The sequence below is a fragment of the Colius striatus genome, chromosome 2 (genome assembly GCF_028858725.1).
Source record: "Colius striatus isolate bColStr4 chromosome 2, bColStr4.1.hap1, whole genome shotgun sequence".
Taxonomy (NCBI): Eukaryota; Metazoa; Chordata; class Aves; order Coliiformes; family Coliidae; genus Colius; species Colius striatus.
This window is the reverse complement of record NC_084760.1, coordinates 118,485,346-118,512,673: the sequence shown is the minus strand read 5'-3', so window position 1 is coordinate 118,512,673 and position 27,328 is coordinate 118,485,346. Positions and strand designations below refer to the sequence as shown.

The 27,328-nt window shown below is 39.7% G+C and overlaps 1 protein-coding gene across 5 annotated transcripts; it reads left to right on the top strand.

Annotated features, from left to right (window-relative positions):
- Window positions 1-1,745: 1,745 nt before the first annotated feature.
- Window positions 1,746-26,057, top strand: SANBR (SANT and BTB domain regulator of CSR). 5 transcript variants are annotated; one of them, XM_061989278.1, is made up of 21 exons: window positions 1,746-1,953; window positions 4,989-5,154; window positions 7,118-7,304; window positions 10,420-10,513; window positions 11,309-11,547; window positions 12,372-12,430; window positions 13,134-13,294; window positions 14,179-14,265; window positions 14,370-14,480; window positions 16,400-16,523; window positions 16,720-16,872; window positions 17,094-17,239; window positions 17,602-17,701; window positions 18,712-18,744; window positions 20,205-20,304; window positions 21,299-21,393; window positions 21,504-21,532; window positions 21,629-21,702; window positions 22,751-22,839; window positions 23,207-23,298; window positions 24,152-26,057. In XM_061989278.1, the coding sequence occupies exons 2-21, from the start codon at window positions 5,005-5,007 to the stop codon at window positions 24,186-24,188; spliced, it is 2,160 nt and encodes a 719-aa protein (XP_061845262.1). In that variant the 5' UTR covers window positions 1,746-1,953; window positions 4,989-5,004; the 3' UTR covers window positions 24,189-26,057. The 5 variants fall into 5 exon arrangements, with proteins under 5 accessions (XP_061845262.1, XP_061845265.1, XP_061845264.1 ...); XM_061989281.1 differs by lacking the exon at window positions 14,179-14,265; XM_061989280.1 differs by lacking the exon at window positions 18,712-18,744 and having other exon boundaries at window positions 20,211-20,304.
- Window positions 26,058-27,328: the final 1,271 nt, after the last annotated feature.

Sequence of the window (27,328 nt, the reverse complement as noted above, 5' to 3'; positions counted from 1 at the left end):
CGTACAACCAGTCTAACTAGTAACTCAAGGGACAACGTCAATGTGAGGCACCCCTGGATCTTTCTTATCTGCAGTTTTTAGTGCCACTTTGAGGTGCCAAAGCTCCCTCAATTTCACCATAGTCACAAAACTTTTAAGACCCAAGCAAATGACAAGGATTATTTATGCTGTCAAAGCAGATCTTTATGAGTTGTTGGGTTTAGAAATGAAAATGCTTTAAATGTGGAAATCCAGTTGTGCTGCCTTTTCAATCGTTGATAACTGAACAAGCACAGTCTCTAGACTTACCAAATAAGAAACATTTGAGATACTGATGGTTTTTTTCCCCTCAAATACTGATAATAGTAGTTTTTTCTTGTTTGGAAAAAAGAAAAGGGAGAGACTGAACTGTGTAACAGCACAAGTTAGTTACAAACCTGTGTTACCAGTTCTCTGTCATCAGCTTCCATTGATAGTGTAGTAACTTGATGTCATCACAACATAGCAATATTGCAGCTTCAGCTAAGGCTATGGATTGCTCTGGGATGGTGTGAAATCCAGAGTGTTTTCTACTTTAAGTGAAACTCAAAGGAAACTGTCGCACTGATGCAACAAGTTCAGATTTCATGTGCTTTGCTAGATTGGTGCAATCTTTTTCTGATCTTTTCTACGCCTTTGTTGTGTGTGTTCTCTGTCCTCGCTGTATTACTCTGGAGTTTAGGTGTGGGGGTAATGTGGAAGGAATATCACTGTGGCTGTGATTATCTTGGTGGTTATTGCCTAAATCATAGGGTCACAGAATGGTAGGGGTTGGAAGGGACCGTTGGAGAACATGTCTGCCTAGATCAGGTCACACAGGAACGCGTGCAGGAGGGTTTTGAAGACCTCCAGAGAAGGAGGCTCCAGACCCTCCCTGGGCAGCCTGTGCCAGGGCTCCCTCACCTCAGCAGTTAAATCGCTTTTCCTTATGTTTAAATGGAACTTTGTGTTCCAGCTTCTTTCCATTACCCCTTGGCCTGGCACTAGATACAACAGTAAAAGGTGATGCCCCAACGTCCTGACAGCCACCATTTGGATATTTGTAACTAGTAATGAGACCCCAAGGAGGAACTCGGGTTACAGCAGGATTTAGAGGCAGAAAGAACAGCGGGGCTGTGAATGCCTGGGGCCAGTTATTCTGTGTTGCACACAGGGAAAGGGGATGTGGGCAGATCCCGAGCCAGCAGGGGCGGCCTCCCAAGGGAAGTAGCTCTACACTGTTTGTGAGGATCTGATTGAGTAGCAGACGTGTGGCAGGGAACAAACTGGGTGACTAATCTGGTGTGAGAGGAGCCTGCAGGAGCCCCAGCCGTTGGGCGTGTACAAGTTAGACGTTGTTTCCTGGCGTTTACAAGGGCATCGCGGAGCAGGGGCGGCCGGTGGCGCGGGCAGGAGCGGGGCAGGGCCGCGTCGCGTCACGGCGGCGGCGGGGCGGAGCCGGCGCGCCGGCGTTGCTAAGGCTACCGGACGCGGGCCGCCAGGGGGCGCTGCCGCCGCCGCTGCACTGCGACAATGCGGGGCCGCCGCCGCATTCCCCCCGCCGGGCCCGCTCCCGCCCAGCCCATTGGCTGTCCCTGGCGGGAGGGGGCGGGGCCTCCCCACAAGCCCGACGCCGATTGGTCGCCGCGGTCCCCCTCACGGCGCTGCCCGGCCGCGCGCTCCGCCTTCTCGGGAGGGTGGGGCCGGCGTGTGAGGGCGCCCGTGTCCCGCGCTCGGGGCACGGCAGGCGGGCTGGTCGCGGGTCCCGCCGCGCTCGGGAGCCCTGAAGCGGCTCTGCTGCTTCCCAGCAGGACCGGCCTGTACGGGGCTGCTCCCAGGCTCCGCTCCGCCGGGCGCGGTGCTTGTCGCCTCAGGGCAGCGGCGCCGCTGGCCGCCTCGCGAAGGAGGAGCCGCCGTTGCCCCGCGCCCGCCGACCCTCGCCTGGGAGCCTGCCAGGTAACCCCTGCTCGGGGGCAGCCGGGTTTCCCCTTGCCCTGTGCGCCGCTGGCCGGGGGAAGGAGCCTGGAGCTGCGGCGGGAGCGCCGGGGGGACCGGCGCAGGTCCCCGCTGCTGAGGGCGGGTCCCGCCGGGGCGGTGCTGCGTGTGGAGGCAGCTTACACTTGTAGGATCTTGCCCCAAAAACGAGGATCGGGGTTTCTTTAATTTGCATAGCCGCTGTTAACTTTAATTTTGACTAGAAAGTAGGCAAACCACAGTGGAAGTTACTATCGTCTCCCACGCCTCATTCTGCACCATCACTTGGCTGCGTTCAGACGTTCTGCACGACACCTCATGCCCATCCCGCCATCTTTACCTTCCTGCAGGTTGTGCACGTGCGAGGGGATAGGCATCCTTCACTTTTAGGTGGATTCTTTGGTTTTAAATAAACCACATCAATCTTAACCGGGGCGGTGCATTGCTGTAAGGTAAACCAGCTTCCTGCATGGTGATGTAAACTGATATTAAATCTTAACAGTTTCATGAGCTATTGAGCTGTTACACCACTTAATTTAAAATCCCAAGTATTAATAAAAAAGCCTGGTGTCATTTTTGGTTGATATTGTGCATATCAGATGAGCTGGTCAGAATGAAGTAATTCTGAAACTTTTTTTTTCTCCAATTCCCACAGTTGAATAAAGGGTTAACTTGAGGTTCACTTGGAGTAAAAAAGTGGAGAGAATCTGAAGAGGTTGCCTTCTCTGTCTTAGTAGTATGGTTGATTACAGCCTTTTTGTTGCTCTTCTGGAGTGCACCATTCTTGTACGATACAGAGTCTTGCGTGTGTCTCGTGCTACACTTCTAACAGGATTTTCTGAAGGACAAAAAGGCAAATGTTAAATATGCTGTATAAAGCCACGAAGAGGAGTCCTGTGTTCTCTCTAGAACAGAAATCAAAATATTTAACTCCTGTATGCTTGTACCTTAAGTATGCTCCTTCATTTATCTTTGCATTAGGAAGCATATATAAAACGTACAAGTTAACCAAAGGAAGAAATATTTGAGAGACACGGACTTCATTCTCTCTGAATGTGTCCTTAAGTTTTAGACTACCTGTCATCCATCCCTTCATGGTCCACAGCACTGATGTGTGTGTAAACTTGTTACCAGCAAAGCACTCCAGTTTTTTTCCCCTTTAAATTATAGACTCTCACTATTGCAAAATAACTGCTTTTCTTTCTTGGATTACTCAGCATAATCATACCATAGAGCTAGTCCTTAAAATGGTGGATTACAGAATATTGACAGTGCTAGTAATTTTACTTTCATTAAGCCTATTTTATGGTGCAAGATCAGAGGATTCTAATACTCCATCATTTGCTTATCTCATTCAAACACATTTTTAAACCAGCCGCTACATGTGTACAAGGAAGCACAGGAAATCAGCTTCATATTTAATAACCGCTCAGGTTTGCCACTGGTGCTGACCTGCTCTGGCTGAATTATTTCTTTTCATAGCAGCAGATATGGTAGAAATTCATTGGCTTAAGTATAATTGATGCTGACATCTGTCTGCGCACTGACAGTGAGAAGTCTCCACCACAGAGTTACCAAAGGGACACCACTGAATAGTGCTGTCAGAACGAGGGCTAAAGACTCACTGACTGCAAGGACCGAAAGTTTGAGATTGTATCGTCTTTGAAGGAGCTCTGTCCTTTAGAACTGGCTCTGCAATGTGCTTTGCAGTAGATGTCATTTCAGATTGCTAAAATGGTATGAATATTTCTGTTGGGCTTGTCTTCTGTGTTTTATTGGTGGGTATTATGTTTGTTTTATCTCTCATGAATATATGAAACCAAAGGGTTATGTTGGTGGGTTCTGGGATTTTTCTTTCAGCTATTTTGAGAGGATTAAAGGTTACAGTTACCTGCTGTTATGGTTTCTCTTTCTACCAAGAAAATAGGCAAACAACAAAGTGCTTGAACAGCTTCTAGAATCAGAAACAAAATCAGTGCTATATTGTGTATTTCGAGCAGTTTGTCTTCTAGAAAAAGGGTGATGCAAAAGAAACAACTGTGTGTTGTATACTTTCAGTAGCAAGTGATCAGTTAAATCTGCTACCATTTGAGTATATTTTCTCTGAGTTCTCTCTAGTCCATGTATTATAAGTCAAAATTCTGTATGTGACTTTTGAGTCCTATTGTTTATGTGATCTGTTTAAGGTGCTTTGGAAAAGGCCCAAAGTGCTTTCCAAGTATGAGTCCTCACTAAGCTCTTTGCCCGTGAATTACTTGGATGTGAAAGTCTTGATTAATGCCTGAAGTTTTCTCCCAGCATATGCTGAAACTACTTTGAACTTTTACTGTGTTCCCTGGTACTATACATAAAATTTATTTGAAAAATGAAAAAGAAAACCCCAAATATAACATTTTTCAATTTAGGAGAATGACATTTTTTAAGGTGTTCACTGCTGTCCTCAGATGCTTTGCTGTAGTGTTCAACTTGAAGCTGAAGGAACAAGGGTTTTTGGCCCTGATAATACAGCTAATCAGGAGTTACAAGTGCCTTAGGATACCCCAAAAGTTAGATCTTCAGGGTGAGAGATGAAACATATCTAGGTGTTGTGTTTCCTGGCTCTAAAATATTCTTGATGTCCCTTAGCTGTATGCCCTGGGTTGGCTCCTATATAATGGAAGCCAGTTGTGTAAAACATAGGCAAAGTAAGAGGATACTGAAGTTGAGCAGCAGAAAGTTTATGGGAACAGGCAAGTATATTTGAATGGATGTAAATTTTAATTATAATGTCCCTTGGAATGGGAATGGCGGGTAGTGCCTGCTGCTGTTGAGTTGGGTTTGGTGTGTTTTGTGCATATGCTTCTCCCCTCAGGGTTTGGAGGATGCAAGTATGAATACACAAATCTTGTCCATTAAAGCGTTAGTATGTGACTGGAATGCTGTGTGAAACATTTCTCCCAGTAATTTATGGAGTGCTATGTAAATCAAGCTTTGGCAAGCTATGGGGTGAGACTTGCTAATAACACTTTCTCTTCTAGGCTTAAGTAGCCAAAGATGAGTCGTGGATTTTCAGAAAACAATAACTTTCCTTACGACAACAACCAAATGGTTTTGGATATGATCCTGTGTTCCCTAATCGGTGTTCCTCAGCCTATCAACTGGGACAGCGTGGCAAGGCTAGTTCCAGGATACACATCCAAAGAGGTGACTCTACTAATAAAACACTTCATGTGCTTTAAGCAGTACTTTATGAAAAAGTCTTTCAGGGAGGGAGGGAAATTGAAGTTAAGGCTTCTCTTCTCTTCTCTTCTCTTCTCTTCTCTTCTCTTCTCTTCTCTTCTCTTCTCTTCTCTTCTCTTCTCTTCTCTTCTCTTCTCTTCTCTTCTCTTCTCTTCTCTTCTCTTCTCTTCTCTTCTCTTCTCTTCTCTTCTCTTCTCTTCTCTTCTCTTCTCTTCTCTTCTCTTCTCTTCTCTTCTCTTCTCTGTAGTTTATACCTAAAGAACCAAATATGTTTGATCAGAAATGAGCTGTACATTGGAAAAAAAGGAATTTCTTCTACAAAGCCTGAATGTTGATATGAAGAAATACATTCTGCATTTAATTTCATTAGAACTGATCTAGAATAAGAATAAAGATTACTGGAAAGTAAAAACTAAACACTTTTAATGTGCTGACATCTCAAATTACATAGCTAAGATTTTTGTGGGAAGGATGGCAGTACCCACTAACCTCATGTAGACTGTGGTGTACTCACCAGCAAAACTGATAACTTTCTATGCTTGCAATTGAAATAGAAGTGTGAGTTACAGATCTCCAGTAGGTAGGTAAGAGTGCAGTTGCTTCTTGCATGGTTCCACAGGGTGTGGATTTATCTTTCTTTGTCTGGAATTCTTTGAAGAACCTAGTACCTGCATATCCTTCATCTTTCTGGTTTGGTGAATTTCCTGGTGAAATAATTACATTTTTTAAATAATATTTTTCTGAGGAGAAATAAGCCAGGACAGGAAAATGGGGTTTGTCCTTGTCATTCAGCAAAGCTGAAAGAAAACAAGCCAGTGGTCTTCATCTTCCTGCAAACATAATCAAATGTGTCAGCTCACGTGTGTAGCCTTGCTATTGGGCACCACTGTAACCTTGTATTTAGAACATAGAAGGGAATGATTGGGTGTAGCAGCTTCTCTACAATGTTACTGCCTTTCAACTGCTTGGCAAAGTCCTTCTGGGAGTGTCTTATTTACCTTTGAATTTTCAGACAGTACTGGTGAACGCTCTCCTCGTTAATTAGGACAGTATAATTGATTACTCCATGTCTGATTACTCTGTTTTCAAAGAATAAAGTCTCTCAAATATATGGAGTCCCTGTTTAAGGCAATGAAATAAATGTATGCCTGTCCTTTTGTCTATCTGTGGCATGTAGTAGACTGGCATCCCTTTCAAATTTGAGACAGTACATGAATATCAGAAGGATGTCAGTGTGTGCTGACTCCCAAAGGGACAGGTGGCATGCAGCCATGTCTGTTAGCTCAATCCAAAATTAATTGTAAAAAAGCTGCTTGAATGGAGCCTGATGGGCAGAATTAATTAGCTGTACTTATATGTGAAAATTACCTGTATGTAGGATTCTGCTGAACCAAACCCCTGATTGTTGTTGGAGCCATACAAATTTACAAAGTGGAAACACTCTGTAGTTCATCCAAACAAGGGATGGAAGGTTGATAAAACTGCAGTGGAAATCACCAGTCCTTTTTGTCCAAATGAGAATGGAAGTCATAAAAAAAGAGTGATTACCAACCAAATACTATAGCTACCCTGAATAATATTTGACAATGTTTATGGTAAAAGAACTAGTTACAAACTGAGAATTTAAACTCTTGCCCACAACTTTCTCTTTTGAAGATCTGCGTTAAAATCACAGAGTTCAAGGAATTAAAGGGTAGAAACAGTTTCTATATTGGTTTTTTCTTTCTCTGTTATAGTATTTACTTATGATAAATCTTACTTAATTACTGTATATTGATATACTTTCCTGACACCACTGACTAAATAGGAAGCATTGTAACTGCTCACATGTGAAAGATATCAAATACAAAATCCACTTCAAATTATTGTCATTAAAAATATACTGAAAGCTGCTTCTTCATTGTCTTATCATTTAATCTTGTGACAGTGTGCAAAAAGGTTTGATGAACTGAAAAGCAGTGGAAGTTCACCCGTTGACAACCAGTATAATCCGCTGATGGCTGCTGGTGCGAGTCCTGTGGAAACTTTAGCTACGTACATCAAATCCTCCTTGCTCGATACACAGGCAGAGTTTCAGGAGCCTGCTATTGGACAGGATTCCATTACTATAACTGGTATGTTTTTAGTCCTTCTGAAATATATTGGCTTTGATTAGAACCAGTATGTGCATGCTTGTGTGTCCTGAATGGTAAGTCCACCCAGGAGCAGTACACTGTTCATCACTGAAAAAGAAAGTTAAGTGTAAATATAAAGCATGTGTAAGATCATCTTCAGTTAATTTAGATTTAGAATTGATGTTTGATTTGGATGTTTTTAGTAACTTCTCCTTCCAAAAGGCATAAATCCTTAGGCTGAATCCTCTGTTCAGGATTTTTGATGAGGGGAAGAATTACTCTTGTTTTGTATCCCCAGTGTTGTACTGTTAAACCTACAGCCACATGCAATTACGTTAAGTTATATCATTAACATAACTAGAAAGTTTTGTGTAGAAAAGCTACAGAAAGCTGAGAAGATAATCCCCTGAGGTCAGACCCTTCTCTCCCAGCTGAAAGCCCTCTGGTTGCCGTACTGCTCAGTAGCAAGATGGCTACAGAAGAGCTGGAGTGAAGTGCAGCTCTTTTTGATGCAAGACAGTCTTGTAATGGCATATTATGTGTCCCAGTCATAATTTGGCAGAAGAAGATCAGTCCTAATTGTTGTATTTAAATCACAAGATAATTAAATGGTGTTAATATTTCCTTAGGTACAACTTCTCCTGTAAGAAGTTGTAATTAAGTGTGTGATAGTTGTTCTTTGATTTTCAGTGTTGACTGAGATGTTGTCAGTGCCTTGTTGGACCTGGTAAATGTGGTTTATGAGAAATTTGCTTCAGTAATGAGTAAATAATTTCTGCCTTAAGAAGATGACAGCAAAGTGTTTAAATGGTTATGATGCCCTTCACAGCGCTGCAGCTTTCTGGCCACTGTTCTCTTTGCAGAATTAAAACAGCAGTTTGACCTTTGCTGGAAAACAATTGAAAGTTTATTAATAACTCTAATCAAGATGATATTTTTGAAGTGTGTGTGGAGTATCTCGACTGAAACTGCTTCCAATTATGAACTTTTTATGTGCATGATGTGGAATAAATGCTTCTTACAGCCACAGGTGGCTGCTTACAAGATTAGTAGCTTCCCAGTAGGCAGTTAACAAGCTAACTCTTGCTTGTCGAAGTCTTTAAACAATTAGTGCATGCTTTCTTTTTAACAATGGATAATATGTGTAATAAGCATTAATACACTTAAGTCCCCTAATGTTTCCTACAAGATCCCAGCCTGAGATTTCTCTCTTTTCTTTGTGACTTTGGATAAGTAATTTTCCCTGTAATCTGTTGATACAAAATGAGGATAATTAACCTTTTTCTCATAGGCTGGAGAGAACTCACCTTCTTAATATTTGTGAGGTACTTGTGTATTTCAGAACTGGGGCTTTGTGAAAAGCCCATTTGTAAATGTTTTTTCTTGATTACTTCCTAGTGGATGTATTCGCATCTGCTTGTTGTCAGGATGAAGAATTTTAGGCCTGTTTGGATTTGTTTGTAGACATGAGTAACAGCAAGAAGCAGCCATCAGACCAAATTCATTTTGAAGATGGATCCTGGTTTTGGCTGAGTTATAAAAGCTCATTTATTACTTGCTATTTATAAGGCAAATTGCTGTGAAGTCTCTCTGAATGTATATTATAGCAGTAAACAAGCAGATAGAGTAGCCTTTTACCCAAAGTATTTGTTACTCACTTCTGAAAGTCAATCTGTTAGCTTTGGAGGGAGGAAAACAACAACAGCAACAAAAAAAACCAACAGATAGGAAGAAATATATGGTGAAATTCAGACATCCCCTTTAATTTGGCTGTGTTACATATCCTTGTCAGCATTATTTCCTTTTATTTAATAAATCACTGTGTTCAAAATAAATGTCTTAATATTTGCAGACAGAGCTTTTCCATGCCTTTGTTTTTTGTAGTTTATTAACTGCATTTCCTGTTAGGCCTTACTAAGGCTTAACTTTGCAAGGCCTTTGGCCAAATCTGTGGAAAAAGTTTTGTTTCTTCTGCTTCTGGTGTGATAACTGTTTTCCTGAAGGGCACAACTGCTGTGCTCTGAATTGTATAGAGCTTCCAGATCATTTTTGGTGCCAGTCTAGTACAGTTATTTAGCTGTAAGATGAAGAGATCTATTTTAGTCTTCAGAAGAGTACAACCTCTTACATTACCCAGGGAGAAAGTGCTTCTGGAACTCTTTTCGTAGAAATCTGAGAGTAGGGAGTAGTCACAGAAAATCACGACCTTGTGGGTTTTCATCAGTGGAACACATGCCCTTCCGTTATTTCAAGAAGACAATGACCTTTCTAAGCAAGGTTATTGAAGTTTCAGATTGGAGCAATCCATTCATCACAGACAGCTGGAAAAGTTACTCAGTAGCTGGATGCTTGGGTTGTCTTAATCCTTGACCTGGGACTCACTGGCTTTGGGGACTAGACCTCCAGGACTTCACTGGGTTTTGTGTCCAGGCTCTAGTGCTTGTAGTGCTTCTGTGAAGGTAACCTGTCTGAACAAAAGCACAGCTGTCTTTTATTTCTGGAATAACCTACATGATGTAGCTCTAAGACTAAAACAAATTTCATGGTCTGCTTTCTTTGAGCATTGTTTTATATTACAGAATGGTAGGGATTGGAAGGGATCTCTAAAGATGATCTAGTCCAGCCCCCATGCTTGAGCAGAAATACATCTGGAGGGACTTCTGTGCTTCTATTTGGGATCACTTTATTTCCAAAGCTAACATGTTATGGATAAGAAAGGGACTTAGTCTGTCTCAAGTTGTTATATTCTGGCAGCAAAGCTTCCCCAAAACAGCATTTTGATGTGACAGCCTTAAAACCTCCATCCCACAAAGCAGAGGAGACTTAAAAGAATGGAGAGTGCGTTTCTAGAAGGAAATGCTGAGGACTCTGTGTGAATCTTACAGCTCTATGTTGAGACAGGACTGATAGGAGTTTGCAGCCAAATGTCTGGGCAATGGTCTGAGTTTCCAGTGCATGGCACTCGGAGCAGGAATTTGGATTGTTGAGTAGCCATTATGGTAGCAGATTTGTTGCTAAACTGGAGAGCTGTCCTTTGATTGTCTTTCCAAGATGCCAAAGAGCAAAAGGTCAGGGATTTGCATTCTGATGCAGTCTTTTTTTCCCTACATTTAAGGAAGGCCCAGCACAACCTCCCCAAGGAATTGTTCTACAGAATCTGAGAAAGATCCCATACCAAAAGGTGGAGAAAGCACTGATGAAAGCCAAGGGTAAGAAGATCTTTGTGTGTTTGTTGTCTAGAGGATTATAGAGCTGACAAAAAGATGTCTAAATTGCTTTTCTGCCATCAGAAAGAAGACAACTGAGAACATATTCATAAATGCTGTAAGAAATTTTGGAAGCTTACATTGCTACAGAAGTACTAGGGATTGGTTTGAAAATGTCTGATGTGCAATAGGGATAGCTTGCTTAAAAATCTGTCCATAGTGTTCCTCTGAGTGATTGATCACTACTGTGATGAGAATGGGAAACACAACCTGATTTTAAAAAGGGATGAGAGAAGACTCATGCTCAGTAACATTTCATTTTTTTTAAAGAGAAACTTCTGTGAACATAGATTTCTCCTATGTAAAAGTGGAAAATGGAAGATGTGAATTAAGAATGTAAATGAAATGCCTCTTTTTCAAAGTAAGAAAAAAAAAAGGGAGAAAAAAAGTTCTCTATGTGTTTCAGGTAGTAGCCCATAGCTGGTGACAAAACAGGGGGCTGCAGATAGAGGTTTTCTTTCTTTGGTCCCTTAACAATTAAATTGTACTGATTATGTGTCAGAGGATATTCATCTGTGTTCTTCACCTGACAATGCTATCTGACAATAATTTCCATTAACAGTTTGTCTTAGTAGTTAATAACTGCGATTTGTTTTCCTTCTGTTAATAAAACCCCATTGGTGACATGAGTATTGCAATGTGTGATGCAGGTTTGGAGATGAGATAATCATTGATGGATTTTGGTGTTCTAATTGGCTGATGGTCCTAATTTGGTCTGTGACGTGTTTTCCTTTTGAGGCCAAATATGGTGATCCATGTGTGTGATGAAGCAAAAAACCTCAAAGAAGATTTTGTGTGCCCTCGAGACCTTTTGGTTTCAGAAATGAAATACTTTGCTGAATATCTGTCAGTGGATGCCCAGCGCTGGGAAGAGGTGGACATTTCAGTGCACTGCGACGTTCACATCTTTGACTGGTTGATAAGATACGTTAAAAGGAACACTAAAGAATGTGAAATTGATGAAATGCCCACTTTAGGTAAAAGAAAGTTTGTAGATCATTACTTATAGGTTCATTATATTCTGTACTAATGGCATATGAATGTATTTTGACACAGTTCAGCACCTGTCTCTGTTTCTCACCATTGCACTAAAGCTTGCTGTTTGTTAGTGAAGTATTACAACAGATGCTCTGCTGACTAGAGCAGATGTCTCTGATTTGTCAATACTGGCAGTTTTGAGGAAATATCCTGATAGCTGAAGCAGTGAAAAAGGTCTGATATATTTTGGGATTCACTATTCTTAGTTCTGAACAAGAACAGAGTGGTGGTTTTAAAACACCGATGATTGTTGGGTTTTGGTTTTTCTCTTCTTCTCCCCATTGGTGCTTTGTTCATATTTTTTAACAAGTCAATGCAATCTTTTGCCTTTATGAAGTTGAGGAAACTTTTGAATCTCATTCAGAGCCTTTGCCACTGTTTCAAAAAAAAGAAAGAAGCCAAGAGAATACAATTGTAACTTGCAACACAAAGGTTATATTAAGCCAAATGTCATCTGGAGATGTTGACTACAGATAGAAGTTTATCTTATTGTGTAATTGTTTAGTCATTGTATCTCTATCAAGCCACCATTCCTAGTTTATATAGTTTCCAATTTTGTTGTACTCTGGCCACCTAAATGATAACCCAAACCCTTGTTTCTTAAGATGGAAAATGGTTGGCATATTGGAAGGTGGAATGACAGATTGATTGGTAAAATGGTACTTAAAACAGATAGTAAATATGCAGAGGGAGGGATGTGATACAAAAATAATGTTAAATTAAGGATTGATACAACAAAAACCCTTTTTTTGTTGCCTTTTAGAACCGTCAAATGTCATATCCATTCTTATTTCTTCTGAGTTTTTGAAGATGGATTCATTAGTAAGTATTAAGAAAAAAAGGTTCTCTGCTATAAGGGCACAGTTAATTACTGGTGTCTAACAACTTGTTTGTCATCCTTGACTGTTACATAAACAGATGGTGCAACAAAGACATTTTCAAGTTTTTACCACCTTTCTTTTCCAATGCTGTGGTCTAATATTTGCAGAATCTCAATGCCAGAAAACTTTGAGGAAGTTGTTTCAAAATGTGATGGGTTTTATGAAATCAATTAAGATCTTTTTTATATCCTTATGACACTTGTGCAATTTAGAATCTGGTTCTGAACTAATATCTTCTGATCTCTTTGTTAAAGTATTTGTTCAAAGTCCTGTCATTGGGGTGACCCACAATACACAGTAAACAGCTGTTTGAGATCCAGGCAGTACTATCTATGGTGTGTACTGTGGTTCTCTTTTTACAAGCAGTGGGAAGGAACCACTTGTTGAAGAAACATTTTTGGAGTCATATTTTGATCTGTAGAAACCTTTTGGAAAAGAAATCAAACTAAGTCAGAGTCACCTTAATTCAGAGTCTCCTTTAGACAAATTTGGGACCTGTTTTTCAGTCTTAAGCTGAACTGAAATACTTTTCCAAAACACCACACTTGAAAAGAATAAGAATCTTGAAGCAATCAGGACATCTTTTGAGATAGCTTTGTCTAGAATTCTTTAACATTGTTTTTAATGTTTCTATTATTTCCTAGGTAGAAAAATGTATTCATTACTGTCACAAAAACATGAATGCTATTGTAGCCACTCCGTGTAACATGAATTGCATCAATGCCAATCTCGTTACTCACATCGCTGATCTCTTCACACACAATGAAGTGGAAGATCTGAAGGACAAAAGAGACAAATTTAAGAGGTAACTTTTTTTGTCCCATACTGAAGTGCTGTTGGGCTTTTGGGTCAAGTTTTCAGTTCCTATGTGACCTGATCTAGGTGAACCTGCTTCTGTAGAGGGGTTGGACTAAATGATCTCTAAAGGTCCCTTCCAACCCCTACCATTCTATGATAAGAGGAAGCTGTGGGGTTTGAACTGGTGAGAATATGAATGGTGTATTTATCTCAAACACAGAATAGAATTTAGTGACTTCAGAATTTTATGTTAAAATTATGAGGAAAAGGAAAGAGGTTTTTATAGGAAATGAGCAAAAGGAAAGGCCACGGTAGGAGTGTGACATAGTCAACTTACTCATGAATTCTCACATGGGAGCCAGGATTAGGGTAAGGAACTTTTTATGGGAGACATGCTACTAATTTGTAGAGAGTGGTTTGGCTTCAGCATCCTGTGGACTCTGATGTTTAGACATAGAATTTAAGATGACTGGAAGACTGAATAGCTGTAATGGAATACTATTTCATACATAAGGACTCCAACTTAGGATTTTAATCAGTTGGGATGAAGATATGACTTAAATACTAAAAGTTAAGTGTAATTTCACACAAGTATTCATTAATAGAAAGCCTTGTAGTCAAGATAGAAACTGCTTGTTTATATTGGCAAGCAACAGAATAAAAAACATTAAGCGATCTCTTTCCTCACGTCTATGTGAAAAGAAGAGATGATCAGATCAGGAGGCAGTTATCCAAACAAATAAACTTCAAGAAAAATCACATGAAAACCTGGGTTGTGAGAGAAATGTGGTGACTTTCCCTTGTCATCAGATTATAATTGTTAGTCTCACTGTACAGAAAGCCATTTTCAGTTTTTTTCTAATGGGTGAGATGTGTTGCTGTCATTAATAGTAAACTTTTCTGCAAGAAGATTGAGAGACTGTTTGATCCAGAGTACCCAAATCCAGATTCTCGAGGAAATGCAGCAACATTATACAGGTAGGTATGGACTTTTTGTGTCACTGCTTTAGTTGCAAGGACAGTCCCTGTGTTTTGAAATCCTGTTCTTACTCCACTATTTTCTTATTTTGTTTCTAATCTAGATGCTGTTTATGTAAAAAGCTGCTGACTAAAGAAACTGAAAGGAGAATTTCATGTGTGCCAGGAAAAATCAACATAGATCAACATGGGAATATTGTTTATGTTCATATAAGGTAGTGAATATATATATTCAAAATGTTTCTTCAACTACAGGAATTTGGGTGATTTTTACAAAGTATAACATGTTTAGAAGTTGTCAGATGCATTAGAAAATAAAGCAATAGGTATGTGAAGAGCAGTATGAAACATCTTGACTTCACATTACCTCGGTGATTATGTGATGTACTTCTGAAATTCATTCAGCAGTGCTGCTGTAGAATGGAGATGGGAAAGGTGCAGCCGTGATGCCTGAGAGGGCTCTTTTGAAGTTGTACTGCCTTAAATAGAAAATACTGAACTAATTCTTTCATCAAGGGGTTTTAAGATGTGCGTAGTTGATGGCAGATTAAATTAAAGGCCTGCTTTATACAGTGTTTGTTACTGAATGATACATCCAGCTCTGCCAGCAGAGAAATGCTATCATTTCTACACTGATTTCATACTGTCAAATCCAAAACTCAGCCTCCTTAACTGACAAAGTTTATTTATAGTAGTCCTTGTTTTTCTGTTCTAAAGTATTTGTCAGAGGAGGTTTCAGGACCTGTTCTGTATGTACACCTGGCTTCTTTGGCACAAATGCTTAGTTCCACTTAGTCTATTTGATCCATATTTATGAACAGCTGGATTCTCTTCTTAATGAAGATCAGTGCATGGTCAGCTGCAGTTCCTTTCCCTCTCCACATGCCCTCTTTAGGGAAGATAGTGGGAAATAACTAATAGGAGACCTTTTCTCATCAGGTCTGTTTTGTTTGGAACAATCCAAACACAGTTTCCTATGAGCTCCCAATATAACACATATTTAATGTTACCTCCCACCAGTAATTCTCTCCTAGTAATTCCAAGGTGCCAAACAGTCTAAATAGAAGTGAGTTCTGCCACCCTGTCCTGAAATATTAGGATCACTGGTGATTAGCCACGTAGAATTCATTAATTGTATTACTTCACTTAAGCTGACTGTATGTAGCTGCTATGCAATTCCTAGCATACACTGTGAAGGGTTTTAAAGTTGCTCAGGGGATTATTTAGTTTCTAAAGCCTTATGGTGCTTGTGACCACTTCTCTACACAGAATCCATTTACTATTCCTTGGGTGAAATGATGCTGACCACTGATGTATTCAGGCTGATGAGCTAATACAAGCCTCTCTTTAATGATTTAAAAATAGATTTATATTGATTGGTCCTCTGGTGATGCCTGGAACTAACTTCCAGATGGTAATGTTGCTCACTTCAGTTTAGGTTAGATGTATACAGAATTAAAAAGAGGTTCAGGCCAGGGCTTAAAATTGTGGGGAAAATAGTATTTACTCTTTCCAAAGACAGCATGCATCAGTGCAAGTTGCATGTTCCCTTTTGAATTCTGAAGAGGCTCGTGTCACCTTATCACTAGGAAGGAACAAAGTTTGTGTTGTTAAGACTAGAAGTTTCACATCCATATGTTCATCAAAAAGGTGATGTGGTCTTACATTTTCAGTCTCTAACTGAGTAACTGCAGTTGTGTTGCAGATACACAGGAACATGTTATGTTGGCTTGTATAAGAAATAATGCTTCTGTTGCATAACATGTTACTTTAAAGACAGAAAACTCCAATGTGACTGAACTTGTTTTCATGTGTGTATTTTGATTTCTGCTGTGTATTGGCTTTTCCTCTGTTTCTCTTGTTTCTCAGGAGTGATGTTTTTCTTGAGGTGAATCAAGCTGTACTTTGTCATTAGTAGGTTTAGGATGTGAGAATATAGGCTTTCTGTTATGGTCTGAATTTAATAATGATTGTCCTACTTTGCATCATTCCCATTCTCAACTCTTCTGTAAGCTTTTCATCAGAGCAGCATGTATTGTTCTGCTCCTTCTCCACCTCCTTCTTCACCTTTCTGGTGGCAGGATCCAAAGAGATTTGTGATTCTATATGCAACCTGACCTTTTGCTTTTTTCAGGGACAAAACCTGGGAAGTCCATGAGTATTTAATTGGCCTTCATGAGGAACTGAAATCTTGGCGGGATGTTTATTGGCGTCTTTGGGGGACCGTCAATTGGTTGAGCTGCTCAAGATGTAACCAAGTTAGTGTGTTTTCACTTCCACTTATTTATCTGTAGACATGTTGTTTTGGGTCACTTTTGCAGGGCAAGGCAGAAATTAAATCAATTTGGACAATATATGTCAATGAAGCTTGTTATATGTTCTTTATAGTGGAAACTGTTAACTTCTGTTGGTAATCTCACCTTTTATTGTATCTTTTTTGTTGTTCTAATGTAGTCCTTCCTGTGTACTGAATTCTCCCACTGCCAGTACCATTCGCAGCCAGTTCTTTATCCAGGTGTAGCAAGTGCTCTGGGCTCCACTGGGACAGGAATATATCCCTGTTGTAACCAGAAAGTACTTCGATTTGATCCTACAACCCTCCCCAAGGTACTTCAGTACTAGCTCGCTTCTAAGAGAGCATGACACATGGTGATGGGCAACAGTGTCTTATGAGAAGAGATCTTTTCCAAAATAAGGGTTGTAAATTGTGTCAGTGTCCCAAGGACTTTAGGACACAAGTTTAAAATCTGTAGTTTTGTTACTGTACTTACTGAAAATAGTTCTTCTCATTAAGCCAAGCATTTGTCTTTTCCGTGTATGTACGACAGGGCTGCAAAGTGAGGGATCACATGGTTGATTTACCTTCAGGAAAAGAAGATGATGATGCTTTGCCGTCTCAGACTACTAAGATACTGAATGATCTGCTCCATCACAGGGATATTATTGTTGTTCCTTTCACTAAGGATGAGAATAGGTAAGAACGTTGTGCAGTGTTACTGAAATAACTCAGCCTTCAGTGCTTAATGCATGTTCGTGTTACATTTGATTTCTCTGCCATTTTAAAATGGGGCATAAGCTTTTTTAAAGGTAACTTATTTTTTATTTAGTTGGCAAATGGAAGTGAAGAACAAGTGCTTTTTCCTCTTAGGTTGCAAGCAGACATTGATTCTCCATAAGCATTTGCCTCTATCTTTATATTTTAATGGATTGTTATCAAATAGTATGTGGAGGCCTTGGAGGTCTTTTTTCTCTCTTGATATGTGATGAGTAAAGAGAGACTGGGTCTAAAGTTGTTAAATAGACATTTATTTCCCTTTTCACATCCTTCTCTTTAAGTGATTCTGGTATTGGGCTCTGTGATGAAAAAGGCATTGAATGTGATGTGCTTGTAGAACCAAATACACCGTGGGGTCCCAAAACTGGAGAAATCAACGCTGTGAGTGCCAATGTTATGGGGTTTTCCATCTCTTTTTCTTTGATAATGAGGATTCTTACAATGGTACTTTGAAGAATTCAATAGACAACAAAAAAACACTGTACATTGTTGCAAGTGCCTTGCTGAGCGTTGCAGGGTAGCACAGGCTAGCGTAGGTACAGAATATCTAGCTGGTGAAAAGACAAAACCTTTACCACATCTTCTGAAAGTATTTCTGTGTATCGATTCTCTGGATGTCAGTGCTTTCCACTCCATTATTGAAGTGATGATATCAAAGGATCCAGTCATACTTTTGGCAGTTAATTACTGCCATTGTTTTGTCGTCTGACGTATCTGGGTATGTCCACATGACTTCTGCAACTCCAGAAAGGAAGAACAGTAACTTGGGTTGCCTTTTGGTTTGGATTTTTTCTTTCCCCAAAGATATGAAAGATTTTACTTTCCAGAACTATAATGCATGCATGTTCCTATGTGTATGTTAGGTCAACAGAGATACTTTCTAAGGCATGTTTAAGGGGGCTTTATAACACACCTGGTTTAAAGAGAGCTTTCATGTAAATACAAGTTTCTGAAGTTCTCCTACCTGGTGGTAGTACAGTACTGCTGATTCCTTCAGAATTGGAGAGTATCAGAAGCCCTCCTGCAGTCAGTGCTGGAGGCTATTAAATGTAAACTCTATCTGGTGGATAACTGCTCTCCTTGTCTTGGACTGCTTTCTTGATGAAAATCAGGTGTAAATATTTTTAGTGCCAAGGATAAGCATATTCAAACATGCCTCTGAATTCACTGCATTTAATCAGACAGTGATTCACAACCTGTTTGAGGTTAGTTTTTCCACCAAACTTTATAGTTACAGATGAGAGGAGGCCTTCTAGCAGTTACCAGTGTACTAGAACATAACACTCCTGTTTTTAGAGTTCCACTCACATTTAAAAAAATCTAAGTATTGTTAATTCTTTAACTCATGTGCCTCTCTCTCTCTCTCTCTCTCTCTCACTCTGTGACTACAGTTTCTTTCTCTGAAGAACTGGACTTTACAGCTGGTTAGTAAAATATCTTGTTGGTAACTCTTAAATATTTGATCTTCTGCACTGACAGGGAGCTGGCTTTGATTTTTTGTCTTATTTTTTAATTAATTTGGTGGAAAATGGGTTTTGTTGTTTTACTCGTGCTTTAATTTGGACTGAAATCCTTTTTATAGGAAAGTATAAAGTATGTATGAAGAACCACATGTGCACTGCATGCATCAGTTCTTAACAGCTCATTAGGCTGACAGAAATGTAAACTACCCAAATTGTATTTTCTGAGTGTCTGTCTCTTTGATGGCTGATCTGAGATGCTTCGTGTTGTCTTTACGCTGCTTCATTGCAGAAAGCCTTTCTCAAGAGCTAGCCATTCTGCCTAACCAAATGCAGAGCCAGGAGCATAGGATGGCACATCATTTACTGGTTTTGGATGTAAATGCTGGAGAGCAGCAGTTTACCTCTGCCACTCTCAAATTTGTGTTGCAATCTGATGCTCTCAGTGTCCTATATTAAGTCTGCTCCTCCTGCAAAAATGTGGTTCCTAAACTTTTTGAACTTGTAGTCCCTGTTAACCTTCATCATTTGTTGTTGATTACTAGGCACTCATCACTTACTTAAAAAGATACATGTATATTCAAACAATGTAAACATCATATTGCTTAACACTGTTATGATTTGGTCCTGAACACTCAGAACTATTCCCTGTGATCCCATCAGTTGCAAGACATAGTTTGAGCCCATAGTTTATGCTGATGTACAAGAGACAGAAGGAAAAGAAGCAAATGTAGATATTAGAGTGGGTTCACAGAAAAAGTCAACCTGATATTCCAGACCAAATTGCAATCAACACAGCTCATTCTGGTATAGGTAATCTGTGTGTATTTGTAGTACACCATGATATGTGTGCTTTGTGGTATTTGATTACTGAGTATCTCAGCAATTGCAGGCAGTTTGTGAACTTGTTTCCTGTGTTCTATGATTATGTGGCTAGCTCAGACGTTTGCTATCATAACATAATTTTTATAGCCAGCAATACTTTGGGTATTAAACATTGAATCGTACAGTAGTAGATGTTGGAAGGCATCTTTGGTGGTCATCTTGTGTATTTCCTCCCACTCTCAAAGCAAAACCAACTTCAAAGTTAGATTCAACTTCAAAGCTATACCACTTTACTTGGGGTCATAGCCAGCCAAATCTCAAGTATCTCTGAAGATGGAGATTCTGCAGCCTCCCTGGGCAACCTCTTACAAAGTTTGACCACTTGGAAGAAACATAAATAGAAATATTTATCAAAACATCATAGACAGAAGTGTGAAATTACCTTCTCAACATTTGAGAAGCTTGTTCTCAGACTTAACTGAGCACACGTGTCACTAAGATAGGGAGCTACATTTGAAGTCAACTCCTTTGAGACATATATTGTTTGATATGAATCAAGCCTCACTCATAATCTGTGGCACTCTCCTCCTGTTGGTTAGAAACAGCAGTCATTGTTATCTGAAGAAGAGGAGTATACCACTGGCTCAGAGGTCACTGAAGATGAAGTGGGGGATGAAGAAGAAGTGTGCAGGAAACCAGGTACAAACCTCTCCAGTCATCCTCCCTGGAACTTAGGGATTCAAAGCAGCAGAATTCTGCTGTAAGCAAATCTTAAACATGAGGCCTTTTTAGAAATAAAACCTAATGTTACTTGAATTGTACAACTAGTTTTTTCTCTGTTTAGACACAAATTGGCACTGCTCAGTGCCGTGAAAAAATCTGGCAAATGAGGAAAGCTGCAGCTATGCGTGTCTGAGATTTGCCTTCAGAGTTGGTCAAGAATGTATTTTGCTGGAAACACTATCAAATGATTCTTATGACATTTGGCATACACAAACATTGGAAGAAAAGGCAGAACACAACTTGTATGGGTTGCTTTTTTCAGGATATTCTTCTAGTCACATAGTGGAATGATTGGTGAATGTGGCTAGACTTGTGTCTGCCTTGAAGATAAGCTCTGTATGACCTAAAAAGACTTTAGTTCGGGTTTTTTTTAACACAATGGCACGTTTAGGAACAGGGTTAAACCACCACACATGGAAAGCCAAAAAGCAGCTTCTCCTTTCCACCCTACTCTTGAATCATTTTAGCAGAGGCAATTCTTTGTTCTTTTTGTCTTTATTCAAAGGGGTTGGAGTGTATCAGTTTGGTTCTTAAAAAATAAGTGGAATGACAGTTTTTGTAGTTAGAATTTCAACTTGTTTGCTCTGCTGTCACTCTGAGCTTGTTGATTGAATTAATGTGGTCAAAGATGTAGCTTCTCTGTAAGCTCCTAATTTTACAGCAGTAAAGCTGTGCTGCTATGTGTAACCACTCTGCATTTCAAATATGTACTTTTGAGTTCCTGTATGTTTCTGATAGAAAAGGGTTTGAGTAATCTGTGTGTATTAGCATGCTTGCAACCCCAACAAAAGGGAAATAGCTTGTGTATTTACTCTGATTTTAAAGAAATACGGGGGGGGGAAATATTTGGTAGGTGTGTAGCTGGGAAATTCCAAGTATCTGTGGTATGAGCAGATATTTCTTTACTCAGCAGGGAGAAAGGAGAAATTAAAGAAAACGTATAAGCACTCAAAGAAAGTGATTTCTTCACCTAGCATTCAGAAAAAGGAGAAGCCATCTGACAAGGTAAAATCAGAGGTCTGAAACCAGCCTCTCTGGATTGAATACTGAAGAATTCTTTTAGGTTTTGGACTTCATCCCAAAAGGTACTTGATGTGGTTTTCTTTCTTTGACAGTCAAGTTCCCGGGATGCATCTCCATTTGTGTAAGTAATTTTCAGAGTCCTTGGGAACATAGCCTAGTGAACTCCTCTTTGTAAACTTCACTGATAACATGGTGTGCATCTTTCTTTTCTAACCAGTGTGAGTATGCAGCAGAACAAATGGGATGCCTCGAGGTCACTAAGATTCAACCAAGATGCTCAAAGAGAAGATGGTCCGTTCTTGCATGAGTTTAGCTTTCATAAAGTGAATATAATGCAAGGAAAATTATTGTTTAATATAAGAAATGGCTCATTTTCTTAAAGTACAGCTAATTAGCAACCTTTCTAATGAGTTTAATCTCAGATATGGCAATGGGGTTTTGGGTGGGTTTGTTTTTAGAGTTGCTCCTTGTTTGGAAGAGAACAGATTTCATCTACCTAATTGTTAGTAACCAGCATTAAAACACACAGCAATCTCCAACTCTTCCAAACTGTACAAAAATACTCATACAGCTAGAAACTCCTTCTGGAAATGTTACTTTAGGATCTGGTTGGTGTTTATTAGCAATCTCATCTATTCTACAGGAGTAAAATGTTTGTGATAGGAAAGTGGAAAGAAAATCTGTCATGTGAATCCACTACTATAAATCAAAGTCTTATACACAGAATGGAAGCTAAATGGGCAGCACTGAGCCTACTGGCTGGGAAAATACTGGGCAGGAGTTCCAAGTTTGCTGGAGAAAAAGGAAAAATATGAATTATATGTGTTAGTTTGGTCAATGCTCTTGATTTGGAATGTCAGCATACAACCTACAGAGATTACAGTTGTGTCAACTGAGAGCTACACAAGTATGCAGATAGTTTTTCTTGTATCTCTGTGCCATTGGTTGTCTGTGCAGATAAAGGTTCATTTCTATCACTTTCCCAATCTTTCTGACTAAGAATACTCAGAAATACATTTGTTTCTTTTACCTTTCTCAATCTCTCCTGAGATTGTTGGATGTTTGTGCTGTTTGGAAAACCTCTGCCTCAAAACCATCCCTGTAGATTTTGATTTTAGTGTAATGCCTCAGGCTGATTCTGGTAAATGCCAAGAACACTGCAGAAGCTGCATCATGTGTCAGGATCTAGGATCTCAGTTGTTCAAGGTTTTTATATGAGCTGAAAAGAAAGCTACTTTTACGAACAGAGTATCCCTAAAACATGCATCTAATTCTTCTCTCTTTTCACTCAGTAGCAAGGAAAATGTGTGTTCTAAATATTCTGTTTTATTTCTGACAGATCAGAGAAGAATGTCTGAGATTACAGGGCACTTAATAAAAATGAGGCTGGGGGAGCTTGATCGAGTGAAGTCAAAAGAGAGCAAAGAGGTAAGATTTGTCCTGTCACTGTGTTGTATTTACAGTGTTGAAGTGACCCTTGGTAACAAAAACATGTAAGACATGAAAATACCGTCTCTTTGATACAAGAGTTCAAGAACTGAACCTTACCAATCTTTATTTTACTCTAAGCATCATTTTTTTAAGGAATATCAGTTTAAAATCATGTTTTAAGTTCACACTGCCTCTAAAAACTGGGCATGGAGAATAGGGTGGGTTTTGAAGGTTCCAGTACTGGCTTGTGATAATGAAGCAAAGTATGTCATAGGTTCTGCTGAAGGGTAGTGATTTCTTTAATGAAAAGTCATTGGTTAAATTGGAATCATGCCAAACCTTACTCTTTTTTTCTGGATTCCAGTATGCAGGAGGCATTTATTCTAGACTTGAAGCTCAGATAAAAGCCTCAGCACAGGTCAGTGCACGACAAAGCAACACTGAGAAGAATGCCAGGTAAGATATTAAAAGAAAAGGAAAAGGGTGGGTTTTATTTAAAGAAGGAAAGCCTCACTTCATACATTGTTTTCCGGGCATCAGCATCCCAGGTTAACCATATATGATGTGAAAGCTTCATTTGTCAAATGAAACTAGAGGTGAGAGAATGAAACTTTCTTGTTCTTCTGCTGGAAGTACTGCTTTATAGCCTCTCTGTTGGAAAGTTGATTGCTGCCCCAATATAAATTTGCTCTGAAATTATGACCAACTGGAAGAGTATTAGCCAAGATGCTTCAGCCTATTGTTTGGCCTCCTTCCTAAACAAAACCAAGTCTCTCCTCACACACAAAAAAACCCCATACAGGCATGCATGTTGATTTTCTGTGCCTTAAACTGGTAAACCAAAAATGCACTGAGAAGCTGTCACGCCATGTGCAGTTATAGAGCCTAGAACTGGTCAGAAGGCAGGTGAGCTGAAGCTTCTAATGGAGCTGCTGACCAGCTTTTAAGGGATTGGCGAGGAAATTCAAATGTGTTGTCAGAGGAGTTTCTCACAGGTCTTAATTCTGTCCAAAAAAAATAAGGGCATGTGACTTACTTTCTGTAGAGTCAATGATTTCAAAAGATATTTGACATAGCAGTTCTTTCAGCTGTGTGTACCTTGGTATGGATATGTACTTAATGGGTGTGAATATCCTGGCAGAAAGGCAGCTTTCTCAATAATAATAGATTTTGAGAGGGAGATTTGGTTATTTTCCTCATTTTAACATGAAAATGCTTTCAAACAAATACTGTGCTTGAGAGCTGACTAGACAAGTGAAAACCCTGCCATTAATAACATACAAATGTTTCTCATGTGTTCTTCATCCAGGTCAAAATCTCGTTTTGGTCAAGGCCGTCCAACGTAAGGACTCATGAAAAAACCATAGCCAGAATTCCTTACTGCTTCCTGAAACTGTCCTGCACTCTGATGTACAAAGAATGCACATCTCTGAAAGCTTTTCAGTGACTTACTTATTATTTTAAGCCCTGTAAATTATTTTGTGTGAGAAATGCAAACCCAATACGGTCTGTACTTATTTTAATTGTAAATACACTGTTTCTTAAATTGAAATGGCTTTTTTTTATGCTGTTGTGTTAAGTTGCATAGAAAATGTTATGGATCTACAAAGTTAAATTATCATTCTAACTATATTTATGAGGGGAGACATAAATATGCTTTTAATATGCTAGAAATAGTGAGAAGGGCAAAGCAAGACTACTGAATCCTGAACATACTCAGCAGCATTAACACAAGTCGCCTCATGCATTTATACTGTTAGCATTTGATGGTACATTTTAGGTCAGTCCTCTGGGGATTTGCATTTAAAGCCTGTGACGATACCTGTGTCTTAGAGTAGTTTCAGCCAAGTTTTGCTGCAGTTCTGAGGCTTCCTTCTGTGTATCACACAGCTCCCACGTGCGTGAAGGTAGGTGGCAGGTAGAGATAAGACCTCAGAAGATGACGTCAGTGCCATGATGGTGCAGTATTGCATCTTGCACGTCACACCCCTGCTTTACCTGTAAGTGAAATCAATACTCATTCCCATTCTCTGACTCCTCTTGCACAATACAGTGTTTGGTTCCCTTCTAATATCCAAGCCTTAGGACACAAAGCAGTTCTATCTCTTAATGATGCAAGCTTAATTCTGCATATTTTGATGGAGATGTAGCATTATGAAGACTCGTGCATGTAGGTCCTTTGGGTCTAGTTGCTTTCTGAAACCTGCCTGAATAATACTTTTAAAAAGTCAGATGCACTTTCAAGTTCTGTATTTGGAGCAATAGAAAACAAGTTTGTTCACATGTGAAACCCAGGGCTACCAAACTGGTATAACTAGCCTAGAAAATGTCTCATTTTAGCAAAGAAAATAGCAATAATGGTGGCTGATTTCAAGTAAACCCCTTCTGACTTTTAGAAACAGGTAGAAAGAGTGCTCAGGGAAAGCTTATTCCAGGCCACAGCTGTACAATAAATTGTGAGTTAGGAATTAAGTCAGCAAGATCCTGTGTGGAAGGGTGGGGTAAAGAGAGGGAGATGGTTGTTTAAATGCACTCTTCTCTCCATTCAGGCCTTTTTTTGTCTTGTTACTTGAGAATTTTCAGTAGCTGTTAGAAGACTAGGATAGCAATACTTGAAAATAGTGCTTTTGAGGTGGGGGGTTGTTATGGAAATGATTCAAAGTGAGTGTTTGTTATGTGTCTGTGTTATAGAAATTCAGAGATCAGTGAAACCATCAGACAAAACTGGGTTTCCAATGGCTTCAGTTTTGGACAGGAGTGTAACTTTTCAGTGCTTTAATCACTATCAAATAAATAAGGCTCTTTTAATGCCTCAGGCCTGTCTGTAGGTAGTGTTGCAGGTTTAAGCACTTCTAGTAAATGTTGGAAAATTGACTGTTGTTTGTTGAACGAGGAAGTATTATAAAATCCACTAGGTAGAAGAATACAGAAGTGTTTTCCTTCAATTTTGTGACTTCTGGTAGAGGATTGTTCCAAGTTCCCACGGTAAGCTCTGCTATGGAAGTTGCAGGCTGCATGTATGCATTTAGTTTTCATAGAACTACTGACTAGAAGCGGAGGGAAAATTCTGCTGGCTTTGTTCTGTGGAGAAATGCCAGTTCTATGTGCCAGTATTGTTTTGAGGATGGAAAAATAACATCCATGATGTGCAGTCTGTCTTTTGTTTCCCTTTGCCCAACCACCTGGAGTTTTTATCTTGTATTCATTTTGGAAAATATGGTCTTGGTTTAATGGAAATAAATGTTATTGATTTAAGAAGTGTCTGTGTGTTCTATAGGTACTTGTAAGAACTAAGTAAGTGCATCAGTATTGTTTGACGGTCTCAGTCATGCCTGTGTGTTTGTGATTACATTGCAGCACTGTGGTTTTCTGTCTGTCAGGAGCAGGAGATGCTTGAATGCAGAGCTACTCCACATCTATGAGGACATGACAGAGTTTTTATCTGAGTTTTGAAGCTGGATTAAAAGTTCCAGGAGTCAGCAGCCCTACAAGTATGCAAAATGTCAAACTAAACTGTGTTAAAAACATGTTGAACTTTGCCTTTCATTGTCACAGTGCTGATTGTACCAATCAAACAGCCTGTTAAATCTGTGAAGAGGATTAATTCCCATGGTTCTCCTTCTAGAAATCGCTATGTGGATGTCCCGTGTGTGTGCAGTTGGTGTACTGAGAAGGGCACAATGTACATCCTGCTGTCACTGTGTGTGTCTAAACTCCCTTGGTGCACTGTGGAGTTCTGCCTGTTTGCTTCATGTCCAGAAATCTTGGAGAAAGAATGAAGTTTTAATTCTGTGATGGCTCCAAGAGAGAAAGATGTGTTAGGAGAAATGTGGACATATGGTTGCCCCGATCTGTAGACAGAACTATGAATAGCATGGGCACATTTGATTTGACTGAGAGGATACTTTTCTTTGCCAGAAGAGAATTTGATTTGGGTTTTTGAGGATTTTTTTTAAACAGTTTCCTGTTCTAGTTGAGTTTATGGACAGTGTATTGTGTTGGGAAACTGCTCCTGTGCATTCGATGCTCGCTTGAGCTGCTTCCTTTTAGGCCTCTCTCTCTCCACTCTCAGGAAATGTGAAACCTGAAGTTATTACTGATGTCCAAGAGAGCAGCACACATAGATGTACACTGAAGACATTCCTTCTGCAGCTGTTCTTGGTGAAATCTAATCTGGAAGAGCTGTACCACTGGGTTCCTGTTTTGGTTATTTTCTCTATTTCTTAATAATTAGAAAGTAAAGAAGACTGTACTCATGTTAAATTTATCTTACTACAGGAATAGATTTACTGTTGGATCCCCTATTGGCTATAGCTATAAATAAAACCAGCCAAAGGCTTTTCTAGGCTTGAGGCCAAGTAACAACAGCACAGAATGGCTGTGTCCCTGAGGTTACTGTCTCATCCTGTCTTTGAGCATCATGATGGTGGAGGTTGATGGAGCCATCAGCCAGTCCGGAGGCTACAGCAACTGACAAGAACTTTCA